The sequence below is a fragment of the Tamandua tetradactyla genome, chromosome 6 (assembly GCF_023851605.1).
Source record: "Tamandua tetradactyla isolate mTamTet1 chromosome 6, mTamTet1.pri, whole genome shotgun sequence".
Classification (NCBI taxonomy): Eukaryota; Metazoa; Chordata; class Mammalia; order Pilosa; family Myrmecophagidae; genus Tamandua; species Tamandua tetradactyla.
This window is the reverse complement of record NC_135332.1, coordinates 73,461,320-73,488,478: the sequence shown is the minus strand read 5'-3', so window position 1 is coordinate 73,488,478 and position 27,159 is coordinate 73,461,320. Positions and strand designations below refer to the sequence as shown.

The 27,159-nt window shown below is 59.2% G+C and overlaps 1 protein-coding gene across 3 annotated transcripts in view; it reads left to right on the top strand.

The window, feature by feature from the left end:
• The window catches only part of CEP131 (centrosomal protein 131), a 30,808-nt gene extending 3,980 nt beyond the window's left edge, over nucleotides 1-26,828 (top strand). Inside the window, exons 3-26 of one of the 3 annotated variants that reach the window (XM_077166194.1) lie at nucleotides 5,037-5,131; nucleotides 10,594-10,708; nucleotides 11,141-11,253; nucleotides 13,075-13,188; nucleotides 14,484-14,642; nucleotides 15,956-16,073; nucleotides 16,506-16,622; nucleotides 16,903-17,053; nucleotides 17,509-17,615; nucleotides 18,040-18,222; nucleotides 18,714-18,896; nucleotides 19,307-19,426; nucleotides 19,813-19,938; nucleotides 20,711-20,827; nucleotides 21,781-21,883; nucleotides 22,330-22,531; nucleotides 23,369-23,476; nucleotides 23,558-23,675; nucleotides 23,855-23,929; nucleotides 25,142-25,281; nucleotides 25,379-25,556; nucleotides 25,654-25,850; nucleotides 26,402-26,462; nucleotides 26,535-26,828. In XM_077166194.1, the coding sequence (XP_077022309.1) occupies nucleotides 5,037-5,131; nucleotides 10,594-10,708; nucleotides 11,141-11,253; nucleotides 13,075-13,188; nucleotides 14,484-14,642; nucleotides 15,956-16,073; nucleotides 16,506-16,622; nucleotides 16,903-17,053; nucleotides 17,509-17,615; nucleotides 18,040-18,222; nucleotides 18,714-18,896; nucleotides 19,307-19,426; nucleotides 19,813-19,938; nucleotides 20,711-20,827; nucleotides 21,781-21,883; nucleotides 22,330-22,531; nucleotides 23,369-23,476; nucleotides 23,558-23,675; nucleotides 23,855-23,929; nucleotides 25,142-25,281; nucleotides 25,379-25,556; nucleotides 25,654-25,850; nucleotides 26,402-26,462; nucleotides 26,535-26,606 (3,072 nt within the window). In that variant the 3' untranslated portion in view covers nucleotides 26,607-26,828. Of the gene's footprint in view, nucleotides 1-5,036; nucleotides 5,132-10,593; nucleotides 10,709-11,140; nucleotides 11,254-13,030; nucleotides 13,189-14,483; nucleotides 14,643-15,955; nucleotides 16,074-16,505; nucleotides 16,623-16,902; nucleotides 17,054-17,508; nucleotides 17,616-18,039; nucleotides 18,223-18,713; nucleotides 18,897-19,306; nucleotides 19,427-19,812; nucleotides 19,939-20,710; nucleotides 20,828-21,780; nucleotides 21,884-22,329; nucleotides 22,532-23,368; nucleotides 23,477-23,557; nucleotides 23,676-23,854; nucleotides 23,930-25,138; nucleotides 25,282-25,378; nucleotides 25,557-25,653; nucleotides 25,851-26,401; nucleotides 26,463-26,534 lie in introns of those variants that run through there. The other 2 variants (XM_077166193.1, XM_077166195.1) reach the window with 2 other exon arrangements.
• Nucleotides 26,829-27,159: the final 331 nt, after the last annotated feature.

Genomic DNA, 27,159 nt, shown 5'->3' with positions numbered 1-27,159 from the left:
CTTATGTTTCCTGAGTGACAGCCCCCTCGCCATCCTTGCCAGCTCACACTCCCAAGTTTGCCAGGACTGTGGTTTTCTGATGTTGTTTAAGACTACAAAATATGATCACACACACAGACATTCACCTTAGTCCTCAAGCCAGTATGATTTAATGGGGACAGTAGAGGCGTTTCCATTGAGGCCGGGAACGAGGCTGGGGTCTCTGTTCACCTCGTCTACAGGTGGCGGCTGGTACAGTTAGTGGAGGGGTCCGCCACTGCGGTTAGGTGTGAAGGATGAGGCTCTCAGGACAGGACACCTGGGAACCTCAGGTGTCAGCGAGCCCCATCAGACAGGAGATAACATTAACCTACAGAGACCAACACCCTCCGTATCCACAGACAGTGACCACTGAGGGGACATACGGCCAGAGCTCCTTGTAAAATCCTTTCAGTGTAAAAGCGACATGACCTTTTTGTAAGTCACTTGGAAAATTGAGAAAAAACAAAGGCCCCGATTCCCCCATCCCACCCCCGCAGTACAGTTGCTGGCACCATTTTATTTGATTATTTCAAAAGCCACGTGTCTATCTTTTGGACAGGCCGTCCACACCATTTAAAATTCAGGAGGTACCCTGGAGTGGGCTGGGGGCAGCGCGTTGCCCTCGCTTTGCCCTGACTCCCTCAGGGCAGCCTGCAGCCCAGTCCCTTCCATGGTTATTCTGGGCACATGTGCACATAAATATATGGACTCTTTCTTTTTATTTAAAAAGTGGAGGTTGATTGCTGTGGTAATTGCCTGGCACTGAGTTTTATTTTTTAAAGCTCGTTGTGTGGACGTGCCATGATTTGCTCTGTCCCCGAGTTTCCAATTATAAGACAGACAGTCCTGTGGCAGATATTCTTGTGGATAAGTCACTTTCCGTATTGTGATTCCTAAAGGCGGAATTGCTGGGTCCAGGGCGGGTTCCTTTGAAATCTCTGTGGGCGTTGTCTGACTGCTCCCCATGAGGACGCCCCAGGGCGTGTGAACACCTCACACCTCCAGCTCCACACAGCCAGCAAACCCTTGGCCTTCACCCATTTGAGGACTGTATAAAAAGTTTTGAATATAGTTTTGAAAAACTAATTTTTAAAAAATTTAGAATAGTTGTGGATTTGCAGAAAAAACTGCAGACATAGCATGTACAGTTCCCAAATACCCACAGCCAGTTCCCCTATTATTAACATCTCATATTGCTATAGTGTATTTCTCACAATTAACGAGCCAATAGCGTTAGGTTAATATCGATGAAAGTTTATTCTATACCCCTTAGTCCTTACCTAATGTTGTTTTTCTATCCTGGGATCCCACATGGCATTTAGTCCTCAGGTGTCTGGCCTGCTATGGTAGCCTGGGTGTGACTAGTCCTGGGGGAGAGAAGGGGGCTGGAATCTGGTCCTGGGATGAGCTGAGAGAGAGGGGATGGCGAGGAACTGGGGGTGTATGTGGGGACAGATCTCTCAGGGACCTGGGTATTAAAGGGGAACTGAGAAAGGGGCCGTATAGCTGGAGGGGAAAGTGGATTCAAGAGAGGCTTTCGTTCTTCTAAGAACTTAAAACTCAGGTGGCTTATGTCACAGTGCCTGTCAAACAGTAAGTATTCAAAAGGCATTCCCCCTGCCGGAAGCTGCTTCCTCAAGCACCCCACTTTCAGCCAGCTGAAGAGGCTGATGCAGGGCCACCCCTGGACTTGCACAAGGAGGCTGCCAGTGACCCCGACGGGGCTGGCCAAGAGGACAGGAAAAGAGGCAGTCAGTCGAGGACACTCTTCTGAGGGTTTGGCTTTGCTGCAAAGAAAGGCAAGGAAGCAGGGTGGAACCCAGAGCCAGGCGGGAGGGTGAGAAGATTTGTTTTAAGGCGAGAGAAGCAGGCAGGTATGGCTGCTGTTAGGCAGGTGCAGGAGAGCGAGACATGGGCAGGGTCACGTGGAGAGATGTAGAGTGCTGCTGCAGGGCCAAAAGGGGAAAGAATATATAAAGTCACAGGACAAAACCACAGCATGTGAGAAAAGTATTTGAGATTAGCTTTTGTCTGTGCTAAGAACTGTATCAATAGGGGAAAAGATGGGCAAATGAAAGAATTCATAGAAAAGAAAATATAAATGACTCAAAAATATGAAAAGACAAATGCAAGTTAAAAGCAGAAGCAGAAGTGAGAAAAAGGCCTGAGTAACTGGGCGTTTTTGGAGTCTGAAAGAGGTAAGAGCGAAGGGAACCCCGCGTAGGCACTGTGCTCTTTTGATGAAGTTGTTTCCTGCAGTCCAGTGCAGAACCTGTGCTCTACGTGTGGGCTTGGCTGTCACAGTTAACGGTGACAGGATGGGAGCCAGGTTGTCGCTGTCGACATGGGGCCGCACACGTGAGCAGGGGTGTGGGCTGTGGCTGGAGTGGAGCTAGAGCCCTCTGTGTGGACGCACAGGGTTCCACAGAGAAATGCTTGGAGTGAGGATGTAGAGTGGTCAGTGTACACGCCTGCGCCCCCTTGCTCTGTCAGTGGAGAGGGCCAGAAGCAGCCAGCACACCCAGCACCCATTTCTAAGGGTTTTTAAGACCATTTCTTCAGTGGAAGGAACCAGGACTCTTGCGGAAATAGCTCATCCTAAGGCTGGGGCAGGCGATGTACAAGCGGGGCCTGGAACACCTTAGGGTGCCAGGAAGTAAGGGCGTGCTCACAAAACCACACACCCCACGATGAAGGGAGAATGTCACGAGAGACCCGGGAGCCCACTGAAAGCTCCCAGGGGCCAAAGCTGGAACAATTTAGGCAACAAAACACAGTAGTGCTAAAATATAACACACATGATATAAATAAGTAAATAAATAAGGGAGACAGACAAACTTCCCGCATAGGATTCCAAACATTTATATACTCCATCCTCAGGGAGGTGGAGCCCAGCTGCGTACCCCAGGGGGGACAGCCTGGAAAGCTGCTGGTCAGTCCAAAGGTATATTTAAAAATGTTGTTAGGGAGGTTTCAGCGGGGCCGCCAGGCTGCAGTCAAGTGAGTAAGTAAGAAAGCTCAGCTTCCGTCAGGGCGACTGACTCCCTGGTTTTGTCTTATTTGGGTTGGATTGTTTGTTTTTAGCTTAAGGATTCTGTTTTAAAAATACGCCTGCAAGTCTGTCTTCTTGGTGAGCTCTGTAGGACCTGAGGCTTTGCACCCTGGGCTGGCAGGTGCTCCAAGGAGACAAGGCTCCCTGAGAACCGCCCCCCCCCCCCCAGCCCAACAGTGTCCTCACTTGTTTCTAAGACCGACCCTTGCTAGAAGGTGGCCTCTCCCCCAAATGCTGTATTTTGAAGAGTTTTAAATCTGCAGTAAAGGTGACAGGGTAGTATAAAGCATGCGTAAGTACCCTTCACCCAGCTTCTCTAGCTGCTGATGTTTTGCCCCATTGGCTTTTTCTCTCCGTACCTTTCCATTTCTACCCCCTTTTTACTAGTCTTAGGCTGTGAGCCTGCAGGCACTGCTCTTTCACCCCTCAGTCTGTTGGCACCTGTCTGCTGAGACTCGGGGCCCCCCCAGCCCTGGCTTCCCTAGCAACTAATGGTGTATCGTCACTCTCCCCAGTTCCCCCCAGATTTCCCGAGTTCAGGACCCAAGAAAGGTTCACACATTGCATTTGATGGTTCTCTCCTTAGTCTCTTTTTCCCTCTATTTATTTATTTTTTAATTGTGGTAACACATCTATAACATAAATTTTAACCATTTCTTAAGTGTACCCTCCGTTGGCATTAATTACGCTTACAGTGTCGGGTGAGCACCACCACCGTCCAGTATGAAAACTGTCATCTCCCCAGACAGAAACGGGGCATTTCCCAGGGACTCGCCTCCCTCGGTAACGTCCGTAACCTGCTTTCTGTCAACCATGGCTTTGCATATTCTAGGTATTTCACATAAATGGAATTATACAATGTTTGCCCTTTTGTGTCTGGCTTATTTCGCTCCATATGTCTTCAGAGTTCACTCGTGTCGTTGCGTGGATCAGAGCTTCTTTCCTTTTTACTGCTGAGCCTTGTTCCATCGCACGCACGAACCACACTTGGTGTGTCCCCTCGTCTGCGGTGGCCACTTGGTTGCTCCCACCATTTGCCTATTGTGAGTCATGCTGCTGTGACGATTGGTGTGCAAAGTCTGTCCCGGTCCCTGCCCTCAGCACTTGCGGGGTCCTGGGGCAGGTCTACGCTTAGCTTCCTGAGGCCCCACCCAACTCTCTTCCACAGTGGCTGCGCCATTTTACATTTTGCCTGGAGGTTCCTGTTTCTCCATATCCTGTGTGACCCTAGTTTTCTGTTTTAACAGTAGCCTTCCTGGCAGGCATGCGGCAGTCTTTGGTCTCTTAATCCAGAGCAGTGCCTCGCCTTTCTTGTTTCTTTGACTCTGAGGCTCCTGCAGCGACTCAGGGCGAGGAGGCTCCCTGCTGCATGGTGTCGGGCTGCGCAGAGTGGGGGGCTCTTCCCCAGACCTCCCCTGCCGGGCCACCTCCCGGTCCCCACCCGACTCCCCAGCTTGGCCCTCCCCACTGCCCGCCGGGCCCCTCCCACGGCCCTTGCTGGCCTGAGCACGTGCCAGGCATGCCTGTCCGCTGGGTCACCTCACTGTCCTGGCTGCGGCTGCGGGCCCCGGGGGTTGCGTCTCGTCGTCTGAGCCACCCTGTCGGTATGCCCCTGCCGACGAGGGCAACAGGCCATGGGGAGCAAGCCCCACCGCCCGGTGCACTGTCGGATGAGAACACGGTGGCGGTGGCGAGCTGCCCTTACACCCAGTGCCCAGCCCAGCTGCACCCTGTCCTCTCACACCTTCCCGGCCCCGCCACGGGGTGGGTCCTTATTTCATGCGAGGGAGGGGAGGGTCCTCGTGCACAGAGACCACCAGCATGCTCTGCAGGCCCACCCACGTCCCTCTTACCTGACTGGGTGCTGTCCCAGGGGCCGGGAGGACCCTCCCTCCAGACCCATGTCCTTCCTCTAAGCCTCCCGGAGCCCGGGCCACTCACCAGTTGTCCTTCCCTCTCGCAGGAGGCCACGGGGCCAGGGGCCGCCCGGGCCGTCAACAACCTTCGCCGGGCGAACAGTACCACGCAGGTCAGCCAGCCCTGGACCGGCCCCCTCAGGTAATCTCGGCCCCCTCAGGTCACCTCCTGCCCTTCAGGTAACTCCCAACCCCCTCAGGTCACTTCCTGGTACCCCCAGGATCTCCCGGTCCCTTCAGGTAATCCTCAGTCTTCTCAGGTCACCCCTGGCACCCTCAGGAACCTGCTGTGCCCTCCCCCCCACCTCCTTCCAGCCACCCCCAGCAGTTGGATGCTTGCCAAGCAGCTGGGCCTGATGTGGCCTTCGCACCTGCCCAGGCTGTTTCCCATCATCCTGCGGCTGGGCCAGGGTGAGGAGGCCAAGCCACACATAGCCCTGTCCCACCGGGTGTGCACTGGGCACGCACGGACCCAGGCCCTAGGTGACTGTCTTCCCGCCTGCTGCTGCTCCCTCTGTTTTGGCTGATCCTTTTCTGCAGGAACTTGTGGGGGACGCCACGGGCCTTTGGCCCTGAGAATCTTGAGGTGTGTTTTCCTGCTCTTTGAAAGAGTCCTGGGCCCTGGCTGTGTGGCAGCTCTGAACCTCTCTGTGCCTGAGCTCCTGCTCCAGCCGGTTTGAACACTGTCCTGCCCGTGCCCCAGGGCGTGGAGTGGTGGTGAGGGCTGGGCAGTGGGGCGGGTAGACGCTCCAAGCTGAGCGGCCAACATGTAGCTACTCCTTCCCTGCCCTGTGTGCACGGTGCACAGCTAGGGGACAACTTCCGTCTGTAGACAGGAGGGGGGCTTCCCTTGGGAAGCAGGAGAAGCGGCCGTCTCTGCCCAGCACCCGCCCTCTGGAGATGCGTGGCTTCAGACTGGGCCCAGGGATGCAGGGTGGGTCAGCAGAGCCCCGGGCATGGAGCAGGGAGGCTTGCTGAGAAGGATTAGCTTCTGTCCCAGGAGTGTCCCCTGGAGGGCATGGCTGAGAACACAGGATGTAAGCCAGGTGGGCAAGAGGGTCCATGTGTGGGAGTGTCCAGCCACCCATGGCCCGAGGGTTCCCCGAGACCATCTCACAGCAGCCATGTTCTGCTCTTTGAATACAGGAATGCCTTTTTTGTAGTTATATAAGCTTTAAATGCAATACTTTAAATGTACAGAAAAGTGTAGGCAATAACGTTTGGACGACCTCTTCCCAGCACCCAGCTCCCCCGTTCCGGGTTGTCTTGGGGTTTCCATGTTTTTCAGCAGGGCCACAGGGCTGAGTGAGGGTTCCTTCCCTCCACTCCCAGAGGGGGGACCTCTGCTTGGAACCTGGTGTCGTCTCTCCATACCTGTCTTTATGCGTCACTTCCTATACATATATCCACGAACAGTGTGTCGTGTCCTCTGTTCCTGGATTTTCTGTGGCTGGTTCGCGCTGCCCGTGGCCTGTAGCCTGTTTTTGCGCTCAGCGTTGGGTTTCGAGGCCGTCCACATTCATGTAATTCCTCTGTGGCTCCTGTCTTCTGGCTGGGTGAGTGTATCGCGTTTATTCGTCCTTTTTTTTTTTTTTTTGTGGACGGATGCTTTCAGCTTCCAGTTTTTGCTGTTGCTGCTGCGATCTGGTGGGCACCTGTAGGTGCTGTGTAGGGGGGGACCTGCCGCGAGCCCTGCTGCCTGGGCGTTAGCGGGCGCGGCATGTGTGCATCTGTGAGTCGTAGCAGCATTTTCTGATTAATCTTGAGACCGCCTCTTTTCATGTGCTTACTGTCCACTTAGGTTTTTTCTTCCACAAAGGGCTTGTTTGTAGTTTTACTCCTTTGGTCAGTTGCAGGAGTCCCTGGAGTGGGGTGCCTGGGCCAGCAGAGCAGCCTGTCCTGGGAACGTGGTAGAAACACCCTGTGCTGGGGTGCGGCCCCGCAAGCCGGGTTCTATTAAGTGTCCCCCACCCCACCCCGGTGTCCTCCCCATGCTCAGGTTTGAGAACCACTGGTTCTTTTTTCTTTTCTTCTTCTTTATTATTATTTTTTTACTTATTATCATAGTTTAATTACAGTAAAAGATACAAATAAGAAGAGGCCAAAATTCAAGACACATAGGGTCAGATCTGGGAGGCTCTCAGGTGCAGGCATCCGCGTCCTTTCCACGCAGAGTCACGGCCCCCCACTTTTAGCGCAGAGATTTATCTTCTTGATCGGGGAAGCTCATCAGAGCTTTGAGCACCCTTAGTCTACATAGGATCTCCCTCCAGGAGCATCCTTGTCCGCATGGTTGGTTCAGTCTGCAGCCCTGTCCCCTCCCAGAGGTTGGGGAGGTGGGCTGATACGGGGTGGTCTTTCTCGGGCAGCTGGCCTGCAACCCCCAGACCACAGGTGCTGCTGGCCCCACCCTGTCCTCTCGTTACCATATAGAGTGAGGTGCGGGACCCACCCTAAAGAATAAAAGGTGCTCCCATCCAGGGAGTTTCAAGGACTCAGAGGTTCCCTCCCCAGGAACTGGGGACAGACCAGCCAAGTTTTTCATGGTGCTCCACCTTTGAAGTGGGCCCTGATGTGTCCATTTTACAGGTGGGAAAACCCAGGCCCTGAGAAGCTGGTTGACTTGCTCAGGTCACAGAGCTGGTCAGTGATGGATGGAGGTTTGACCCCACGTGGCTGCACGGCTGAGCCCACCACGGGCACCCCACAGGCCGTCATCTTGGCTACCTCCTCCTTGTGGCCTGGCCCAGACCAGCCACCTCCAGTCCCTCCCTGAACTGTTTGTAAGCACTGCTCACGGTCATCCTGTCAGCCTTCCTTGTCCCACCCTAGGAGCTCTCAGTCCCCAGTGAGAGCAGGAGGGGAGGAGGCTGTCCCCTATGTGTGCCAGGCTTCAGGCACCTTCTCTTCCATTTCAGCTGTAGACGTCGAATCCCCAAGGCAAGGGCCCCAGGCCCATTATCTGCTCATCTGCACCTGCCCACGGGGGCCCCCACTAGGTGTGGTGTCTGCAGACGGATGGGGGGCCTCCTAAAGCTCCCCCCTGCAGATGGCAGGGAGAGCACAGCAGCCACAGAGTGGCTTTGCACTTGAGCAGACCTGGGCCTGCAAACCCGAATCTCTAAGAGTCCCTGAACCCAGGCCACATCCAGGCTAATAAGTCACAGCAATCTCTGGGGTGAGACGCAGTTAGCAGCATTTTTAAAGCTTCTTGGGTGGTTCCAGTGTGTGAAATGGTGAAATCGATGGGTTAAGGTGCATCACCTACTGCTTTTGGTCCCTCGGTGGACGTTCTGGAACTGACGCACCTCCTGTCCTTGTGTCCCCTGGGCCCCCCGACCTTGCTCGTTGTGCAGCCGCCTCTCCAGCCTCCCAAGGCCGCTGGGCCCATAAATACTCCCTGTGCAGTCTGTACTGCTTGAGTAGCATTTAAGAAATGCATCTGGAATTTATTTCTGTGTACGCAGTGAAACAGGGATCCAATTTCACTTTTCCTGATGGGTGTCCCAACATTTTTACCCATCTCACCGACTCGCAGGCACCTCTGGCGTGACATCCCTGGCGTGACGTGCGTGTCATCAGACCACCCGTTTCTGGGCTCTCGGCTCCAGGTTCCATTGCTGCTCGACCCGCCCTGTGCTGACCCCGCACTGTTGGAATAACTACTCGTTGGTTACCGTTAGAGAAGGACCTTTACTTTGTTCTTCAGATTCATCTTAGCTTTTCCGGTCCTTTGTTCTTTGATGTCAGTTTTAAGCTCGACTTGTCAAGCTGCGCTAAGATTAAACCTGCCTGGACCTTGCGCATTGCGCTGGTTTTATGGCTTGGAGGGGAAGGGTCTGCCCTTCCGTGAACACGGCGTCTCAGTCCTGTGTTCAGTCTTTGTTCGGGTGCCACAAGCATTTTTATAATCAAGGGCCTCGCATACTTTATGTAGATTTGGGCTAAGGACATACAGTTCCTCTTACTCTTATGAATGGGGTCTTTTTTTCCCTTTTTCTTTGGCTGTTTCTGATGTGCAGGAGCTGAGCTCGTCTGCAGTTGGCCCTGCCGGCCTCTTACATTCTTGTGGTTTATAGTCTCCTATGGAATGGGGGCCTTTGGCTTTAGTGGGAACACTTCTCCGTCTCTCTATTAAGCAAAGTTTGCTGTTAGGTTTGCTGCCTGCCCTTTGCCCTGGCTTTCCCAGGGCATCCTTCTTTCTAGTTGTCCCATGTGTGAGGACCTGGCTGCACCAGCTTCCCCTGAAACTCCCACAGTGCTGTGCTTAGCTCTCCCCGGGGCAGGGGCGAGGCTCCCGAGGGGTCCTGAGCCTTTGCGGGGTGATGGGACCAGGAGGAGATGTGACCTCTGCCCTTGGGAACTAGGATGAGGGGCTGCCGAGGGGCCTCCCTGAGTTCTCGTGCTGCTGCTTTCAGGCTCTGCTGCTCCCAGGCCAGGCCTGCTCTCTCACCTGGAGAGAGTAGAGTTGGGGTGACTGTCTAGGGCCAAAGATACCTATCTTGGCTTTTGTTATTTTTTTTTTAAATAATAACTTTATTGAGATATGTGTGGACCATAAAGTGTGCCCATGATAAGTATATAATGCAGTGGTTTCTAGTGAATTCACAGAGCTGTGCAGCCAGCATTGTGGCCAACTCGAGGAATCCCCTTCACCGGGGAGATCCACCCCACGTCCATTGGTGCTCCCCATCCCTCCTCCCCCAGATCCCGGCAGCCGGCATTCTCCTTTCTGCCCCGGTGGATTTGCCTCTTCTGGACATTCATAGAACTGCAATCGTGTGACGCGTGGCCTTTTGTGTCTAGCTTCTTTCACTTGGCCTTGTGTTTTCGAGGTTCATCTGCGTGGCGTGTGGATCAGAGCTCTGTTTGTTTTAACTGCTGGAGAACATTCTGTGGTCTGGCTGGACACCTTCTGTCCATTCAACAAGTCGGCCAGTGGGCATTCCAGTTGTGTTTTCTTTTTTAAAAAATTTGTATTGTGACATCGTGTGTATAGCATAACGTTTCCCATTTTAGCTGCTCTCAGGGGTGCCATCCGGGGGTGTGAATTACGTTCCCACACCCCACTCCAGGTGTGTTTTGATGCGGCCCGAACCACGTGCCAGGGGTCTGCCCGCTCAGGGCTGTGGCCTCCCAGGGGGCAGCCAGGCAGGTGCTCTTGCCTCATTTAATGTCAGAGGTAAAGGGTGAGGCCCTGGAGCGGTGGGCAGTGGGCAGTGGGCTGAGCCCAGGTCTTCAACTGCTCTGTGTGTGCACACTGTGCTCCAAGGCCCCCCTAGTTCCCCGTTAGCCAGGAAGAGAGTGTGGCGCCAGCGGCCAAGCCGATGTGAAGGCCCCTGGTCCCCAGGTAGCTGCAGTCAGTTGCTTCCTGATGCTTCCGATATGCTCACCAGGACCTCCCAGCCTTGCTCCCCAGGGAGGCCTCTCCTGGCGCGTTTTGTCAGAACAGAGCTAAGGACAGTTATGTTGAGTCGTTGACTTGGGAGCTGAATCTCTGCTGGTGAAGTAATCCCTCCAGTCCTCCTCTAAGATGCTGCCCCGTCTGCATTCCCAGCATCAGCTCCTCTGGGCTCACTGCTCATTGTTCTCTCTCGGGTGCAGGCCGGCGGAGCCTGCTGACTTCCAGATGCTCTTCGAAGGCAGCCCTGGCGGGAGAGAGACGCTGGCCACCCTGAGCAAAGTGTCCAGTGAGCAGGGAGCCACGTGGAACATCCTGGTAAGGTCCTGGAGGGAGGCCGAGGCAGGGCAGGCGGGCCACAGCCACGTGCTCTCCTCTCCCAGGACTGTCCCGGGAACAGAGGGCGTGCATGATTCCTTCTGTGTTCCCTCCTTCCATCAAACCGGGGCCATCGCTGTCAGAGGGTGTGTGTGTGTGTGTGTGTGTGTGTGTGTGTGTGTGTGTGTGTGTGTGTATGCGCGCGCGCACGCGTATGCACGTGCATGAGTTTTTGTCACTTATTTTTCCAGTTTATCTTATCACTGTAATATCGCAGTGTCGGGGGGATTTTGGGAGTTTCTGGTCCCTGCGTCATTTTGTCTGCCTTGTGTGCCCCTGGGGTCGCGTGCGTCCCGTGTTGTGGGGACTTTTCTTGGCATTGGCCACACATGAGGTCGGGGTCATGGGCTGAGGTGGCATCTGTGCCGACAGGATGAGCAGCCCAGAGCATCCGCCGCACCATCCAGCGCCCTGGGCTCGCCAGCTGGCCTGCGGAGGAGGGACTGCGCCGTGGTCCTGGCCCCTAGCTTTACCGCCAACAACAGGTATGGCCGCCGGGCCCCAGGACTCGCACCCGGCTCTCCCAGCCCCGCCTCGCTCCTGGCGGTCCTTTCAGCCTTTCAGATACAAGTCTCCCAGTTCCAGGACATTTCTTTTGTTATTTCTCCAGCAATTACCCCTCCTCTCTCTGCTCTGCTCTTGCACTTGCTCTGACGCCCATTTTTCAGTTGTTACGCTCCTGGGTTGAGTCTACAAAGACGGCATGTTTTATTTTCTATTTTCCATGTTTTTAGATTTTTAGATCCACTTTCTGATCAATTTGTGTGACTGGTTTTCAACCTTTCTCTTTTCATGGTTCTCATTTTCATGAGCTCCTTCCTATTCCCCATTGTTTCTTTCTTTTCTGTTTTGTGGCAGCCTGCTTGGCTTGGCTTACCTCTGGCGTGCTGGCTCCGGTTCGTACCGGCTCCCGAGAGCTGGTGATTCTTGTCTCTTTCCGACTCTGTGTCAAGGGCTTGAAACCAGTCACAGTGGGAATGTTTGCACCATGGAAATTGGCAAATGCTGGGCTTCAGAGCTTTTCTCCGGAGAGCTGGCTCCTAAACTGTTATCAGCGCAGTCGATCCTGAAGTGTGGATTTTTAAAAATAATAATCATGTTTATTTCTGTTTTGGATGCGAATTTGTTGACATGCTCTTTTCTCTGCTTAGCCTGTCTTTTGTTTGCCTTGGTCTCTTCTTTCCTCAAAGACTGCCTGTCCATATTTAACAGGGAGCCCTTAAAAGCTGAGTGGAAGCCTGTGGCCTGGTAGCCTCGCTTTTGGGCAACTGGGCAGGGACTGGCTGGTTCACTGAGGACCCACCCTTCGATGTCTGTGGGACTGTGCCCTGGGGCTGCACACTCTCCCCAGAGAGAAACTTTCTGGGCTTCTGCCTGGAGTTTGATTCCTGCTACTAGGGTTGACGGCTGAGGTGGGGGGATGGAGGGTCTGTGGTCGGATGTACAGAGCCCACCTCTCACCTTCTGCTGGGGATGAAAGGGGGCGGAGCCTCGTGGCTGGGATTCTGGAGGACCTGGATGTCCCACGCTCCTTACATGGGGCTCGTGCCAATTCTCCTGTCTGCCCACGCCCCATTCTTGTCTTTGGGAAACCCACCGCCCCCACCCCCTGAGCCCCCGGGTTCTGGGCACAGACCAGCCAGCTCTAGGCTACCCCCGCAGGGCTGTCCCTTCGCTCGTGCCTCACTTGCCTCTGGCCATCCTGATTCTCACCTCCTAATCTCTGTGGATGTCTTTTGACCACCCCCCCCTTCATCCCGGTGCTTCCATACTGTTTTCATTCCTTTTGGTGGGTCTCTGAGCGACAGAGTTGTAAATGTGCATCCTCAGCCTGTCTCATTTGGAGCAGAACAGTCCTGCCCACATCTCTTTGCACACCGCTCGGCTGGCAGCGATGTGCCCGTCGGAGGCAGGTCCCTAGTGGTGCCGTGGTCATGGTGTGTGGCTGGGCTCTGTCTCCCGCGGGGAGCTCCTGGGTGTAGGAGCTGGTAGGGCTCAGTAAGTCCAGGAGGGGGCTCAGCGAATCCAGGAGGGGGCTCAGCACGTCCAGGAGGGGGCTCAGCGCATCCAGGAGGGGGCTCAGCGAAACCAGGAAAGGGCTCAGCGAATCCAGGAGGGGGCTCAGCACGTCCAGGAGGGGCTCAGCGCATCCAGGAGGGGGCTCAGCGAAACCAGGAGGGGGCTCAGTGAATCCAGGAGCGCCCCCCTGTTGGCTGCCTGTGAAGGCTGCCTGCTGCTCATGATGCCCGCCCCGCACCCCAGCTCCCGAGGACGACCCCGCGCCTGAGACACCCCCCTGTTGGCAGGAGCAGCAAGCGTGCTGTGGGCAACTGTGTCCCCTCCATGGTGCACAACCACTGCGGCCCCGCTGAGAGGCCACCTCCGCCTGAGTGCTCTCACCGGACAGCACCCCTCCTCAAGTAAGCACAGCCTCTGCCTGGGGTGGGCACGAGGAAACTGTGGACCAGGGCCTGGCGCACGGAACCCCCAGGTTGTAGCACTGCCGTCCTCATCTCTTGGAGGGGAGAATGGGAGGAAGACATGGCCAGGCACAAGGATGCACCATCAGGAGACCCTGAGGCTCACCCTGGGTTGATGTTATAGGACTCCCTGCAGCTTTGGGCCTGGGGGCCTGCCCAATTTTGATGCAAAGCCCAGACAGGAGGTCTAGGCCACTGGCTGGAGCTGGAGCTAAAAGGCATGATGGGGTGTGATTGGGCATGGCAGCCTGGCGGGATGTGTCAGCATGGCAAGGCGTGATAGGTTTGACAGCATGGTGGGGTATGACATTGTGTGACAGCATGGCAGGGCATATATCATGTGACAGCATGATAGGGCACGATGAGGTATGACAGCGTGGAGGAGCATGATGGAGTGTGGCAGGACATGACAGTATAATAGCATGGTGGGACATGAGGGGTGTGATGTGTGGATATGTGGCAGGGTACGATGGGGTTTGACAGTGTGACGGGGCGTGACGGTGTGATGGGGCATGACGGTGTGACGGGTGTGACAGTGTGGCAGGGCATGATGGGGTGTGACAGTGTGGCAGGGCATGATGGGGTGTGACAGTGTGATGGGGCATGATGGGGTGTGACAGTGTGGCAGGGCATGATGGGGTGTGACAGTGTGGCAGGGCATGATGGGGTGTGACAGTGTGATGGGGCATGACGGGGTGTGACAGTGTGGCAGGGCATGATGGGGTGTGAGACATGACAGCACACAGCAGGGCATGATGGGACATGACAGAGTATGACAGAGCATGATGTGACAGCATTGTGGGGCATGATGGCATGGCGGGGCATGATGGAGTGTGACAGCATGTGGCAGGGCGTGGTGAGGTGGGGGGTGGCAGACCTGAGCAGAGGTGCTGTGGGTGTCTGGCGTCCATGTATGCCAGTAGTCCTGCTCGGCGATGGGGATGGCCTGCAGGGCTTTGAGTTATTGCCCTGAGAACTTTCTGTCCTAATGCAAAGTGCTCCTTAGCTGGAGCCCTGTGGGTATGACTGCTCCCGGGGACCCTGCCGGGCTGAGAAGGGCTCACCTGGCTTTCCTCTGTGGCCGCCATCCTGCCCAGCTCTCTCCTTCCACCTCAGCACCCTTGGGCATGTCAGTGGCTCGGAGCGAGCCCCTCCTGGCTGCTCTGAGCCCCTCACTCCCTGGGCTGGGACAGAGGGGCAGGGCAGCGCAAACCTTTTCTGTCCTTCTCCCTTAGCAATCTCATCAAGGCGGCCACTGATGAGGGCAACGGGGACAGTGGCTCCAAGAGGCCGCAGAAGAACCTCTCTGGCAGCAGTCACACGGCGCCGAACAACGCGAGGGGACCCCCAGTTCTGCTCAGGAGGAAGGAGGTGACGGAGGAGGAGGCCGAGAGGTGACCACAGCCCCGGAGGCTGGCCGGGAGTGCTTTGGATGTAGAGGCCAGAGGCCAGAGCACAGGCTGGGGTGGGGTCCGGGCCCTAGGACTCTGATAGAGATTTTCTGTTGAATACTTGTCAAACTTCAAGGCAGAAAAAGCCACAAGTTGTACGATTCCTTTCTTGTGACACATTGAGAAAAGGCCAATCCGTGGGAAGAGAAGGCAGGGGCGACCACCTGGGGCTGGGAACAGGGCAGGCGCCAGGGTGGGGTGGAAACCCCTGAGGGTGGGGGTGCCAGTGCCCGCAAACTAAAACTCTTAAAGCGGGTGGGTGTTACGGTATGAAAACTGCTTCTTGGTAAAGCTGCTAATTAAAAAAAATAATAAGTGGGAAGAACATATTAAAAGAAACAACAGCCCATCAGACGAGACCATTTCCGTAAGCCCTTGGCGCTTGTGGGCGGGGAGAAGCCCTGTGGGACCTTCTCTGAGGCCCGTGGCAGCATCTCTGGCCAGGAGCCACTCACTGGTCAGGCAGTTGCTTTTGATGACCCCCAGGCCCGGCCCGCTGTCGCCTCCTGCTCAGGGGACTGGGCCTCTGGAGGTGGGAGGGGACGGGAGGGAGGGAGGGAGCCAGAAGCCCCGGGGCAGTGCTTGTGCTGGGGCTCAGGGGCTTTTGGACGGCGTCGAGGGTCCTGCCCTGCGCGCCCCGTTGGCCTCGGAGGTGGTTGGTGAGTACGTCTGCCGAGTGAGTCCACGGATGGGCCCTGAGACCCAGAACAGGGTTGTTGCTTTTTAAAATCGGCTTTATTGAGGTGTGATTATATGTTAGATTCACCCATGTGGAGTGTACAGTTGACTCAGTTTCAGTGAATGGTCGTGGCGTAGAACATTCCAGCACCCCCAGTTCTCTCAAGCTCTTTTTGTTCAGTTCTTCCCCATCCCTGGCCCTGGCAGCCGTCCTCTGCTTTTCTTGTGTAGCTCTGCCTTTTCTAGAACACCCCATAAGTGGAATTGTGGGGTGTTGCCTTTTGAGCCCAGCACGAGTCACAACTTGTTTCCTTTTCCTTCGGGATGCCATCCCATCGTGTGGGCTTGCACAGCTTCCTCTTTCCCTGGACACTGGGGTTCCTTCAGTTGGGAGCAGTGGGCATTCGTGCACAATTGTGTGGGGACAGGTGCCCTTGTTTCTCTGGGGTAACTTCCTGGGACTGCAGGTATTGGTTTTGGCGGTGTTGGCCCAGACGAGCTGGTCCCGGCCATGTCCCAGTGCTGTAAAGGAGGGCTGTGTGTGTGCAGCCCATCCTGACCGGGCATTCTCTGGGCAGGTTTATTCTCCAGGTGAACCAGGCGGCAGTCGCCATCCAGCGCTGGTACCGGTGCCAGGTGCAGCGGCGCCAAGCCAGGGCGACCAGACTGCAGCGCCTGCTGGCGTCCAAGCGGCAGGTCAGCTGGGCCCAGGAGCGCCTGGGCTAGAATTCCCGGTCGGGGGGGAGTGCTGGGTTGTGCCTGGCCAGTGTTGAAGCCCAGGGTCGCCCATGGGTAAACACCTACCTGCTTGGGGACTGCTGCCGCTGGACGCCAGGTCTACTCGGCCAGGCCAGGTGGATCCGGCGTGGCTGTCACTGGGCTGGGCTGACAGGGCGTGAGGGCCCCTCTGTGAGTGGTTCCTGACTGCTGAGGTGGTGGGGGTGGCTCTCTGTTGTCCTCTGCAAAGCAGAGAAATGTCTAGGTCGGGTCTGGGAGGTGTCTGCCCCAGCCCCGCCGTTGGAGCCTGCAGCCTCTAGGGAACGCGAGTGTGGCGTGAAGCCCTTAGGGCTGGATGAGGGACTCCACCTTTCAGGTAAATGAGTCTGCCTCGGACCCTGGCCTTTGTAGGAGCAGCGGCAGCGGCTGGGAGAGGGGGGCGTCTTGGACCTGTGCCAAGGGAAGGAGGCAGAGAGAAGGAAGGTCCGAGAGGAGAAGGCGCGCCAGGCACGGAGGGCAGCGGTTCAGGTGCGGGGGATCTGAGCAGGCGCCAGTTGGCACTGCAGCCCAGCACCAAGAAAGGCTCTCTGGGCCTGAGTGTGCGGCTCAGGCCACTGCCCTGGACTCCCAGGCCTGCCTGGTGCATGCCCAGGTCCTTGGGGCCCTGCTCCTGCCCGTTCCCTTCCCTGCAGCCTCTTTCCTGGAGGCCCTGGACCCAGAACCTCAGGGTCGCCCAGCGGGGGCGGGGGGAAGAAGGAGGTACCTTATGCTGTTGGGACACTGCTCAGAGGTGCTCCCCCCTTGGCAGGAATTGCAGCAGAAACGAGCCCAGAAATTGGGCGACGGTGAAGCCGGGCTACTGCAGGAGACCAGAGCTCCGGGAAGGACTCGGCCTGCCCAAGAGCTGTCCCCGAAGCCCAGGAACGCAGCTCTCTGCACCCTCAAGGCCAACAACGCGGGTGAGCTCGGGTTCTCAGCTACTTTGGCTCTGCAGCGTGGGCTTGGCCGGGCGTGGAGGCCTGGCCTGCCCTTCCCTGCACCCTTTGTTCCAGCCTCCACCGTCCCTAGCCCCAGGCACGCCTTGCCCCCACCTGTGGCCCCTGTTGACCTTCCCTCAGCCCTGCCCTTCCATCCGCCTTGCAGAGGAAGGGTGCCTTCCACTGATCCCATGGCCCTGCCTCTCTCCCTGCTCCCACCAGGCTGGCTCCTGGAGCAGGACCCTAGACTCAGGGCCTGCAGAATAGAGAGGTGGGAAAGTCTAGGGGCTGCACCAGCTCCCCCAGGGCTGCCGGAATTCTCCTGTTGGCCAAAAAGTCCACCCACTAGAATGCTCAGGTTTCTGCTCATGTCTGGCTTTGTCCCAGGGCCCAGACGTGCTGCCCTCCAGGTGATGCGATGTTTGTCTGTTGTGCAGGTGCCAGCCCCCACCCCGCAGGCCCAGAGGACTCCTGTCAGCCGCCCCCCAGCTCTTCCCCCGATGCATCACCCAAGCCCCAGCCATCTCTGGAAGACAAGCCACAGGTCTCATCCCGGCAGCAGTCCTTCTTTCTTTCCTGTCTAGGGCTACACCAGACCCAGGCATGCCAAATGTGGTCTCCAGTTCTCCCCCACCGCAGCAGTGGGGTCAGCCATGCCAGAGAAGGCTGGAAGGCCACCCGCAAGGGTCCTGTGGGGCAGGGGGCCTGTGGGAGCCTTTTGGGCTTTTTTGGATGCCTTCCACTGGGGAGGGGGCTCCTCTGCCCATACCCCTAGACTGGCTGGAAGTTCAGAGGGTGCCGGTGACAAGATAGCCTCCCTTCGCTGTCGCCTTCTTCCTATGCCTCCTGGGGCCTCCGCAGACCCCGGCTGGGTTGGGTCAGTTCGGGCCTGCGGGGCTGGCTGTGAGCTCTTCTCGGCCTTTCTGGCTTCTTTCTTCCCGCGTGTCTGTTCCTTCCGGGGGCTGCAGGATATCAGCTCCCAGGACATGGCCAGAAAGGACCCGGAGGTGGGGGGCCTCACGGGAAGCAGGACCAAGTCCCAAGTGACCCTCAGCGAGCTGCTGGACACCCTGAAGCTGCTGGAGCAGGAGCCTGAGCCTCTGCCACGCCCCAAGGCCTACCACAAGGAGAAATACGCCTGGGCCGCTGGGGTAACGGCGGGAGTGGCTGGAGCCCGTGGGGAGCACTTCCCTTGCTCTGCTCCACCGTGCTGGCACGAGCTGCGTGGGTTACTGGGCCGCTGAGGGTGTCCCGGGGAAGCTCAGAGGGTGGGGGCGCAGCTGCCTCTGGGTGCCCCCACTTTAGACATCACCTGTGTAGGCCATGCAGGACTTTCTGCGTCTTGTGTCTGTCGTCCCGGGAACGGGGAGCAGACGCTCCCTTTTCCCCCCTAGCTCTTCCCGTCACTGAGCTCTCCCCTCGCCCAGCTCCCCCCTCACCCAGAGGGCTCATTGAGGTCACTCTGGGAGTGGTGTGTAAGGTCAGAGTGGGTGCCTCCTCTTGTCCAGCAGTTTCCCGAGTGACGCCCGACAGGGTCTGGGGCCACGAGGCCTTTCCAGAGCCAGGCCACGAGTGACCCTCGAGTCTGCAGGCCACTCCTCCATGGCTGTCCCCCAAGGCCATCCCCCTCCACCTCCTGCAGGGGGATGACGCCAGCTCCCTGACTGCAGACAACCTGGAGAAATTTGGGAAGCTGAGTGCAGCCGCCGGCCCCCCCGAAGTCGGGACGCTGCTCTCAGAGGCCAAGCTACAGAGCATCATGACCTTCCTGGATGAGATGGAGCAGTCAGGGCAGGGCTGGCCCCCTGTACTCTCCCGGCAGGAGGTGCCACCCCCACCCCCGGCTCAGCTTGTCCTACACAGGGTCCTCTCTGGGGGGTTCACTCCAGTCTCAGTAGCCTGGTGAGCTGTCCCTGCACCCCCCAGTCGGGATATTCGGGGGGAACAACCTGGCTGGTGACCACAGGAACTTCCGTGTGGTGGGGGCAGTAGGGGCAGGTGCTCATGGGCTGTCCTGAGCTTGTTTTTGGTACTTTAGGGCATTGCTGCTGTTCTCCCTTACCCACTAACAAAGGTCTGTCAGGGGAGGAACTGCCACCACGCCTTCTCCCAGGGTGGCCCTCTGCCCTGGGCTGGATTCCCTGCCCTTCGTCCCCAGGGAGGGGCCTTATCCCAGGTGGGCCAGATGGGTGGTAAATCGGGGGTGACCCTCCCTGACCACAGCCTCGTCCGCAGGGCCTTAGGGAGGGGCTGGCCCGGCCGGAGCCCTTGTCTGAGGGGAGTGCGTGCGTGGTGCAGCTGGAGCTGGAGCTGGAGGAGAAGAGGCAGGCTGCGGTGCTGCTGCAGCGGGCGCTGGTGCGTGGGTAGGACCACCGTCTTGCGGCAGGAGTGACCATCTGCCGGGCCACTGAGAAGTCCTGGAGTTGAGGGAGGATGACTTGGGGGCCATTGGGTGCATGGACCCTCCTGGGGTCTGTGCCCACGAGCTCGTCCCCCAGGCTGCCTGCCCAGAGGGCTCCTCTGGGGTTGTGGGCTGCAGGTGCAGAGATCCCAGGTGGCTGGTGCTTCTCTGCTGTTCCAGCAGACCCGGGGTTGCTGTGCTAGGGGGCCTGGGGCCAGTGGCTGTTCCTGGAGGGACCTTGCTCTCTCCTGGTTGGGTCTCCGTGTGGGTAGGCCCCTCTGGCCTGGCCCCCAGCCCCCACATCTCTGCCTGGCACTGGTACCTCTCCCCTTCCCTGCAGACACAGCAGCGGGACCTCACTGCCCGGAAAGTCAAGGAGACGGAGAAGGAGCTGGGGCGGCAGCTGCGGCAGCAGAGGGAGCATTACGAGGCCACCATCCAGCGGCACCTCACCTTCATCGACCAGGTGACCCTGCCCTGGAAGGACGCCTGGGCCTGGGGCTGGTTTGGGCATGGGGTGGCCCTGCATCCTGGACCTGTGGGAACATGGGCATCTGCCCCATCCTAGCCTCACTCACTGGCACCCAGATGGCCCCTCACCAGCCCAGCACAGCGGGTGGGCTGCACTGGAGCCAGGTCCACACGTGGGACCGGGTCAGTGCCGGAGCTGGTGGCTCGACAAGAGTTCCCAGGCCACTCTTACCCATTCCTGCCAGCCCCACCCTAGGGGCACTTGTGGGCTTCTGGGGGCGGTCCGAGCTCCACAGCAGGGTGGACAGGGGCTTCCTGCCACCACATGGCCCAGCTGCACTCCCTGTTTGACACCTTTCGTCTGGGGTCTTGGGGGAAAGGAGGAACCCTGGAAGAACTGGTCCTCCAGTGAGGGTGGGGGGGTCCTAAGACTTCTGGAATGTCTAGTGGTGCTGGAGGGTCTTGGGCTTCGTGGAGATGCCTTGGCAGCAGATGGGGTGGCTCCTGTGGGGCTGGGTGAGCAGGGGCAAGGGTTGTCCTTGCCTCAGGACTTCACGCATGAGGCCACCATCCCCCTGAGCTAGGGGCTCTGAAAGGGGCCCTTGAGGTGGACCTGGTAAGGGCATCCTGTCTGTGTGCCCCAGGTACCCTCCCTGGCCCCTGGTCCCCACCCTGGAAGATGGTCTCCTTGGGGATGTCTTAGGAGATACAGCCGGGTCCTCCGTGGGGTGAGCGCAGCAGCTTCATTCCTGCCCCTCTGGCCACAGCTAATCGAAGACAAGAAGTCCCTGAGCGAGAGGTGTGAGGCTGTGGTGGCCGAGCTGAAGCAGCTGGACGGGAAGTGCAGGGCCAGGGTGGCCCAGATGCAGGAGCAGCACGAGCTGGTGAGCTCCTGGGGTCGTGGGTGTGCCAGCCCCTCCTGGCCCTGCCTCCCTTGCCGCCATCTCCACAGACCCGCCTTGGAGGGGTAGCCTGTGCCACCCAGATGCCCACTCCTGGAGCCTGGCTCCTGGCAGTCCCCATGAAGCCAAAGCAGGCCTGGGCTCCTTGCCTCACCTTTGAGGAGGGGGCTTTATGAGCAGCAGACCCTGGACCTCCCGGAGTCACTGCCCAGGTGCATCTCGGTACAGCTGGGAACCTGCCTGTGAAGCTGCCAGGCCAGAAACTAACCTGGGGAGCTTCGGGTGGGCCGGGAGGGCTGGGCTGGCTTCCCCAGCCAGTCTCCATCCCCCCTCCTTCCATTACTCAGGGCGGGTTGACTTGCTAGAGGATCCCCAGGCCTTGGGCTTCATGGACCCTCCTTACCATGAGGTGAGGGTAGCATGGGGTCACATGCCTGGTCACCCACCTGAGGGTAGTCCACCTAGCCGCTGCCTGGCCCTCTCCACAGAGCAATGGACAGAGGATGGAGCATCCTGATCCCACTGGCCCAGCCTCTGGGTCACTGGGCAAGTGGCCCCCAACTTGTTCCCCCAGCTTCTATCACTCTGGGACACACCCTGCCTCCTTGATTGGTGAATGGTGGCCTCAGAACTCTGTGGGCCTGGGCTGCAGGCGGCCCTGGCACTTTCAAAGGCCCCTTAGTGGACAGCCAGGGCAGAGCCAACTTGCTGCTCCTCCTCAACCCTCAGAATATGGGGAGAGGGGCGTGGGGGCCGGCCTCGGGGGTGTGCGTGTCCCTAGGGCCTGCTCCACTCGATGGGGAGACCCATGCCCCTGCAGGTTGGGCCCCGAAGCCCAGCACCCTCTCAGTCTCAGGTGGCGAAGAACGCAGCTCCCATCTTCTCTCCCCGACCCCTATGTCTGGCCTTGCAGCTTCCGGCTCTCTCACTTCTAGGAGATGAAGAAACTCAAAGAATTAATGAGTGCCACTGAGAAAGTGCGCCGGGAAAAGTGGATCAACGAGAAAACCAAAAAGATCAAGGAGATCACAGTCAAAGGTGGGCAGCAGGAGGCAGCATGAGAGGTGGTGAGGGCTTACCCCATGTCCCACCAGGTTCATTTCCTCCAGCAGCCTGGCTGGGGACTCAAGCGGAAGGCAGGGTGGCTGTGTTGGAGGGCTGAAATCCTCTGCTATCCGGCGTTGGGTCTGGGGGCATGAGGTGCTGCCACGGCCGTGTCCACCTACCCCTGGACACCTTCCTTCTCGGTGACTCCTCACCTGTAGGCCTGGGCCCTGTAAGGGGAGACTACGGGGGGCTGGGGGAGCTGCAGGTAACCCAGGGGTTGCCTCCCCCCAGCTAGGGGCCCCTGTGTCTGCTACCTCCCCTACCTGCCTGCTCATCAAACCAGCCATGCCCCAGCTGTGATGGGATAGCTGCTGTCTCGGGCTCAGGGCCAGCCAGCCAGAGCCCTGGGCTTCCCTGCAGTGCAGTGCCCTCCCCAGGTCTGGAGCCCGAGATCCAGAAGCTGATCGCCAAGCACAAGCAGGAGATCAAGAAGCTCAAGAGCTTGCACGAGGCGGAGCTGCTGCAGTCAGACGAGCGGGCTGCACAGCACTACGGGCGCCAGGCGGAGGAACTGCGGGGGCTCCTGGAGCGGGAGAAGGAGGCGCTGGGGCGGCGGGAGCGGGAGCTGGCTCAGCAGCGGTGCGGGGCCCTTTGGGCTGGGGCGGGAGGGAGTGGAGGCTGTGCAGAGTGGGACCCAAGTGAGGTCGGGAATGGCCATGCTTCTGAGCCGTGGTTGTGTTTGCCCAAGAGGTGGCCCAGCGTGGCCATAACGGGCCTCTGCAGTGTCCCTGTAGCAGGCTGGAGCTGTGACTGCCTCAGGGCTTGCTCCACCGGGCTCAGGTCTGCAGCCCTGCAGGGCAGAGCTGTAGGCAGTCCGCACTGCGTTTTGCCAAGTTGAGGGTTTGCAACTTGGGTTGGGATTCTGAAGTTGTCTGTGGCCCCAGAAGCTGCCCACCCCTGGACGGATGGCCACTGAGGTCCTAACAGCGTCCAGGGCCCGTGCATGGTGTCTTCCTGCCTTCCTTTGGTCCCTGGGCTGGGGGCTCAAGTCAGTGCTGTCTGCGCCAGGGAAGGGCCAGGACCCACAGGGAGTGGTGTCCTGTGCTAACCTGGCCTGCAGGACAGACCCTAGGAGGGAAGGGTGGGAGGCAGGATAGGGGTGTGCTTCTCTGAACTGTCACCAGGGCCTTGCTGGCTGTGGAACCAGGCAGTGGCTGTTTAGTCAGTGGCCAAAGCCCTGCCCCCATCTTGGGGTCCACTTCCTGTCAAGGTACCGGACAGCAGAGCTGCTTGGGGCTTCTCAAATATCATACCTTGGCCAGACCATGGAGCCCCGAGCCTGGAATGGGGAGGGAAGGGCCTTGGTGGTAGCAGGGCAGTGGGGTTCAGGCCGGGGGCCCTCCAGCCGGCCCCGGTCTTCATCCGGCGCCTGAGCCCCGGTCTTCATCCGGCGCCTGAGCCCCGTCCTCCCCGCAGGCTGGAGCAGCACCTGGAGCAGGAGCAGCAGATGCTGCAGCAGCAGCGGCGCCGGCTCTACAGCGAGGTGGCTGAGGAGAAGGAGCGACTGGGCCAGCAGGCAGCCAGGTGCCCGTGTTGCTGCCGTGGCCGTGGGAGTGCCTGTCCCTGCCCCCTGCAGCCCATGCTGACTTCTGGCTTGGCCTGCAGGCAGCGGGCAGAGTTGGAGGAGCTGCGGCAGCAGCTGGAAGAGAGCAGCTCTGCGGCGAGCAGGGCCCTGCAGGCTGAGTTCGAGAGGAGCCGAGAGGAGCAGGAGTGCAGGCACCAGGTCTCCGCCCGCCCCCGCCACCCCCCAGTCCGGTTCAGGTGGGGAGGGGACCAGCGGCCCAATGGTGCCGACCACCAGGATGCCCCAGCCAGCTTCTTGAGGCCATAGAACCCCTCTCAGGGGGCTTGGGAGTTGGGGGCCAGTGGGCCTGCTCTTATGCACGGGCCCCCGCACCCCAGACGGAGCTGAAGGCCCTGAAGGACCAGCTGGAGGTGGAGAGGCAGACGTGGGGGGCCAGCTACGCCAAGAAGGAGGTGAGGCTGGGCTTGCTGGGAGCTGGCAGGGGCGGGGTGGGGCTGGAATGGGAGGGATGGGTAGGTGGAGCCTTTAGGATGTGCCTTAAGGACTGGGGGTGCTGCTGCCCCCCTGCTGTGCCACCCTCCCGGCTCCAGACCGCATTGCCAGTGCTGGCCTCTCTCTGTGGCCCCTCACGTGTATGTTTGCGGGCCTCTGTCTGCCTTCTCTGGGTTCAACGGTCCTTTCCAAACTAACAGCCCTTGTGCCCCGTAAGCCCATGTTGTCTCGGGGACTCTGGAAGATTGAGTAGCTTGGAAACAGAACAAAGCGGGTGTGCGGGTGGCGGGTGGTGTCCAGTGAGGGAGGAGCGCCCATTCCCCTTCTCCCCACTCCATCTGCTGCCCTGGCTGTGCCTTACACAACTTCCTAAACCTCAGCCAGCATGGAGAGGTATAAGCAGGACGGGAGGCCTCCCCACTCCGTCTTCTGGTCCCTTCTGCAGGGGTGGCCTGCACTGCCTTCCATGTCCTTCCAGAAAGCACGTATGTGGAGGCCACCCACGCCCTCTGTCCGCTGGTGCGGGCCGAGGTGGTCATCCACACTGACCTGCATCCTCTGTCTCGGGTTCAGGGTCTGCCCCAGGGGACTGCAGCTGTCCCCTGCACCCCTCCCATGATGGGCATCTGCATGTGGTCAGCCCCCAGGGAGAGAGCGTGTTGTCGGGCTCCTCTGAACGCGGGGCTGTGGGTCAGTTTCAGTCTGCTGGAGATCTGATGGTTTCACCTGCCTTCCAAAGGGGCTGCCCTCGGGTGTGCTCTCACTGGCTGGGAACCAGGAGCCTGTGCCTCCCCACCCCCCATACTCCCTTTCTGTCCTGGCCAGTGGGATGGGCGGTATCTCCTTGTCCTGGGTGGCCTCTGAGTGAGAGCTCAGCACCCAGCTGGGCTCACGACCTCCTCGGCCCCTGGCCCCTGGCCCCCACTCTCAGTCCCACCTGGTTCCTGATGCTAGACAGAGCCCCCAAACCTTAAAAGTGAGGTGTCCTCCCCGAGGAGCTAGGGGGCCTCAGGAGGGTGGGGCCTCTGTCTCCACAAATCGTGCACTGCTGGATGGCAGCCAGGGTGCCTCTGACATCCTTGCCTTCACCTCCTCACCCTTCCTCACCTGCTCCCCGTCACTGTGGGGTGAGGAGTGCCTGCTTTCCTCCTGTCCCTCCCTGCCCCCAGGAGGCGTGGCTGCTGGCCCGGGAGCAGGAGCTGAAGGAGGAGATCCGGAAAGGCCGGGACAAGGAGATTGAGCTGGTTGTCCACAGGCTGGAGGCCGACGTGGCTCTGGCCAAGGAGGAGAACGAGAGGAGTGCTGAGAGCCGGTGAGGCCGGGCACGCAGCACGGGGCCGGGGCCCACCATGGGCCTTGGGAGCAGGGACACAGCGACTCAGGCCCACCCCTGCCCACCCTACCCTTAGAGTCAAGCGCCTACGGGACAAGTATGAGGCGGAGCTGTCGGAGCTGGAGCAGTCGGAGCGGAGGCTCCAGGAGCGGTGCACGGAGCTGAAGGGCCGCCTCGGGGAGGCCGAGGGCGAGAGCGTGCGTCTCCAGGGCCTGCTGCGGCAGAAGGAGAAGGAGCTGCAGGACGTGAGAACGGTGAGCCGCGGTGCCTCGGAAGCCCCTCTCCCCGTGGGGACCCTGCCTCCCCCCCGCTGCCTGGGAGCCGTGCCCCCCTCCCCGCCCTGTCGCCCAGGTGAACGAGCAGCTGCTGGGTGAACGGGGTGGCCTGGTCCAGGTGGTCCGCCAGGAGTTTGCTGACCGGCTGGCGGCCACCGAGGAGGAGAGCCGGCAGGCGAGGGCGGAGCTGGCTGAGCTGCGGGCCCGCCATCGCGTGGAGCTGCAGCAGCTCGTGCGGGAGAAGCAGGAAGAGATGGAGGAGGTGCACCGGAGGTGGGTGCCCGCGGTGCACGGTGTGGCGTGGGGTGGGTGGCCAGGGGTCCCACGGACACGGGATGGGTGGCTGAGGGTCTTGTGGGCATGGGATGAGTAGCTGAGGGTCCTGGGTATGGGGGTAGGTGACTGTGGGCATGGAATAGGTGGCCAAGGACCCTGTGGACATGGGGTGGGCAGCCGAGGGCCTGGCGGGTGTGAGGGCTTCCTATAGGGGGCTCAGACTTGGAGGTGGGCTGAGGGCCATGATGGAGGTAGAGGCTGACATGGCATGGTCTTAGCCGACTGTCTTACGAAGGCGCCTGGCTGAGGGGTGAGCAGGCTTAAACGCCCCCTTCCCCCTTGCAGGCAGCACAGAAGTGCCCATTGACAGGCACTGGCGTGGAAGGTTTGGCAGCTCAGCGGCTGCCCGCTTCCCTCAAGGTGGTGCTCAGCCCCCACCAGACTGTGCCTCGGGGTCTGGCAGGGCCAGGCGGGCAGCTGGTGTCCCTGCAGGCAGAGACAGGGGCAGGGCGGGGTCACTCAGAAGCCCCTTGTCTGGGTCCCTGCAGAGTGAAGATGGCCATAGCTAAGAAGGAGGAGACCATGAGCAGCCTCCGGAAACAGCACGAGGTGGGTCGCGGCCCTGCCCACAGGGTGGAGTGGGGCAGGGTGCCAGGCCTGACCCGACGTTCCTCGTTGCAGGCTGCCATGAAGCGCGCTGACCATCTGGAGGAGCTGCTGGAGCAGTGCAGGCGGCAGCCGCTGGCCAAGTGACCCTACCTGCACAGAGGGAGCACAGAGCCCCCCGCTGGAGTCAGCACCCAGGTCACAGTGTCCACTGGCAGCAGGGCTGAGGGTGGGAGCTGGCCACGCCATGCACCCTTGCAACCCCTTTCTCTTTTATGCCTTCCGTTTTTATTGTCTGCTCTGCATTTAGCTTGGGCCTCGTCAGAGCTTCCAGGGCTTCGTTTTAACAGTAAAAGTCGTTATTTTTTAGTGCTTTGTGCAGACCTGGCCTCGTCACTCCTGGGCTGGGTGGACATAGGGGAGAGGTGGGGCCTGGGCAGACCTCACTGCATGGTCGCCCTGAGGCCTCCGCAGTCCGCACAGAACGCCAGCTCAGCCCTGCCTTTGCCTCCTGCCCTGCTTGGAAACTGGCTGGGAAACTCTACTCGCCCTGGGCCTCTCCCCAGCCCTTCTTCCCACCTCACTCTCCAGGCCTTGGTAGAGAGTGACCCTTTGTTCCTGGCCCACACGAGTTGAGGAGGGCTCCCAGCCTCCTCTTTCCTCCTCTGGGTCAACTGCACCCCCGGCAGCTCTCAGGGCT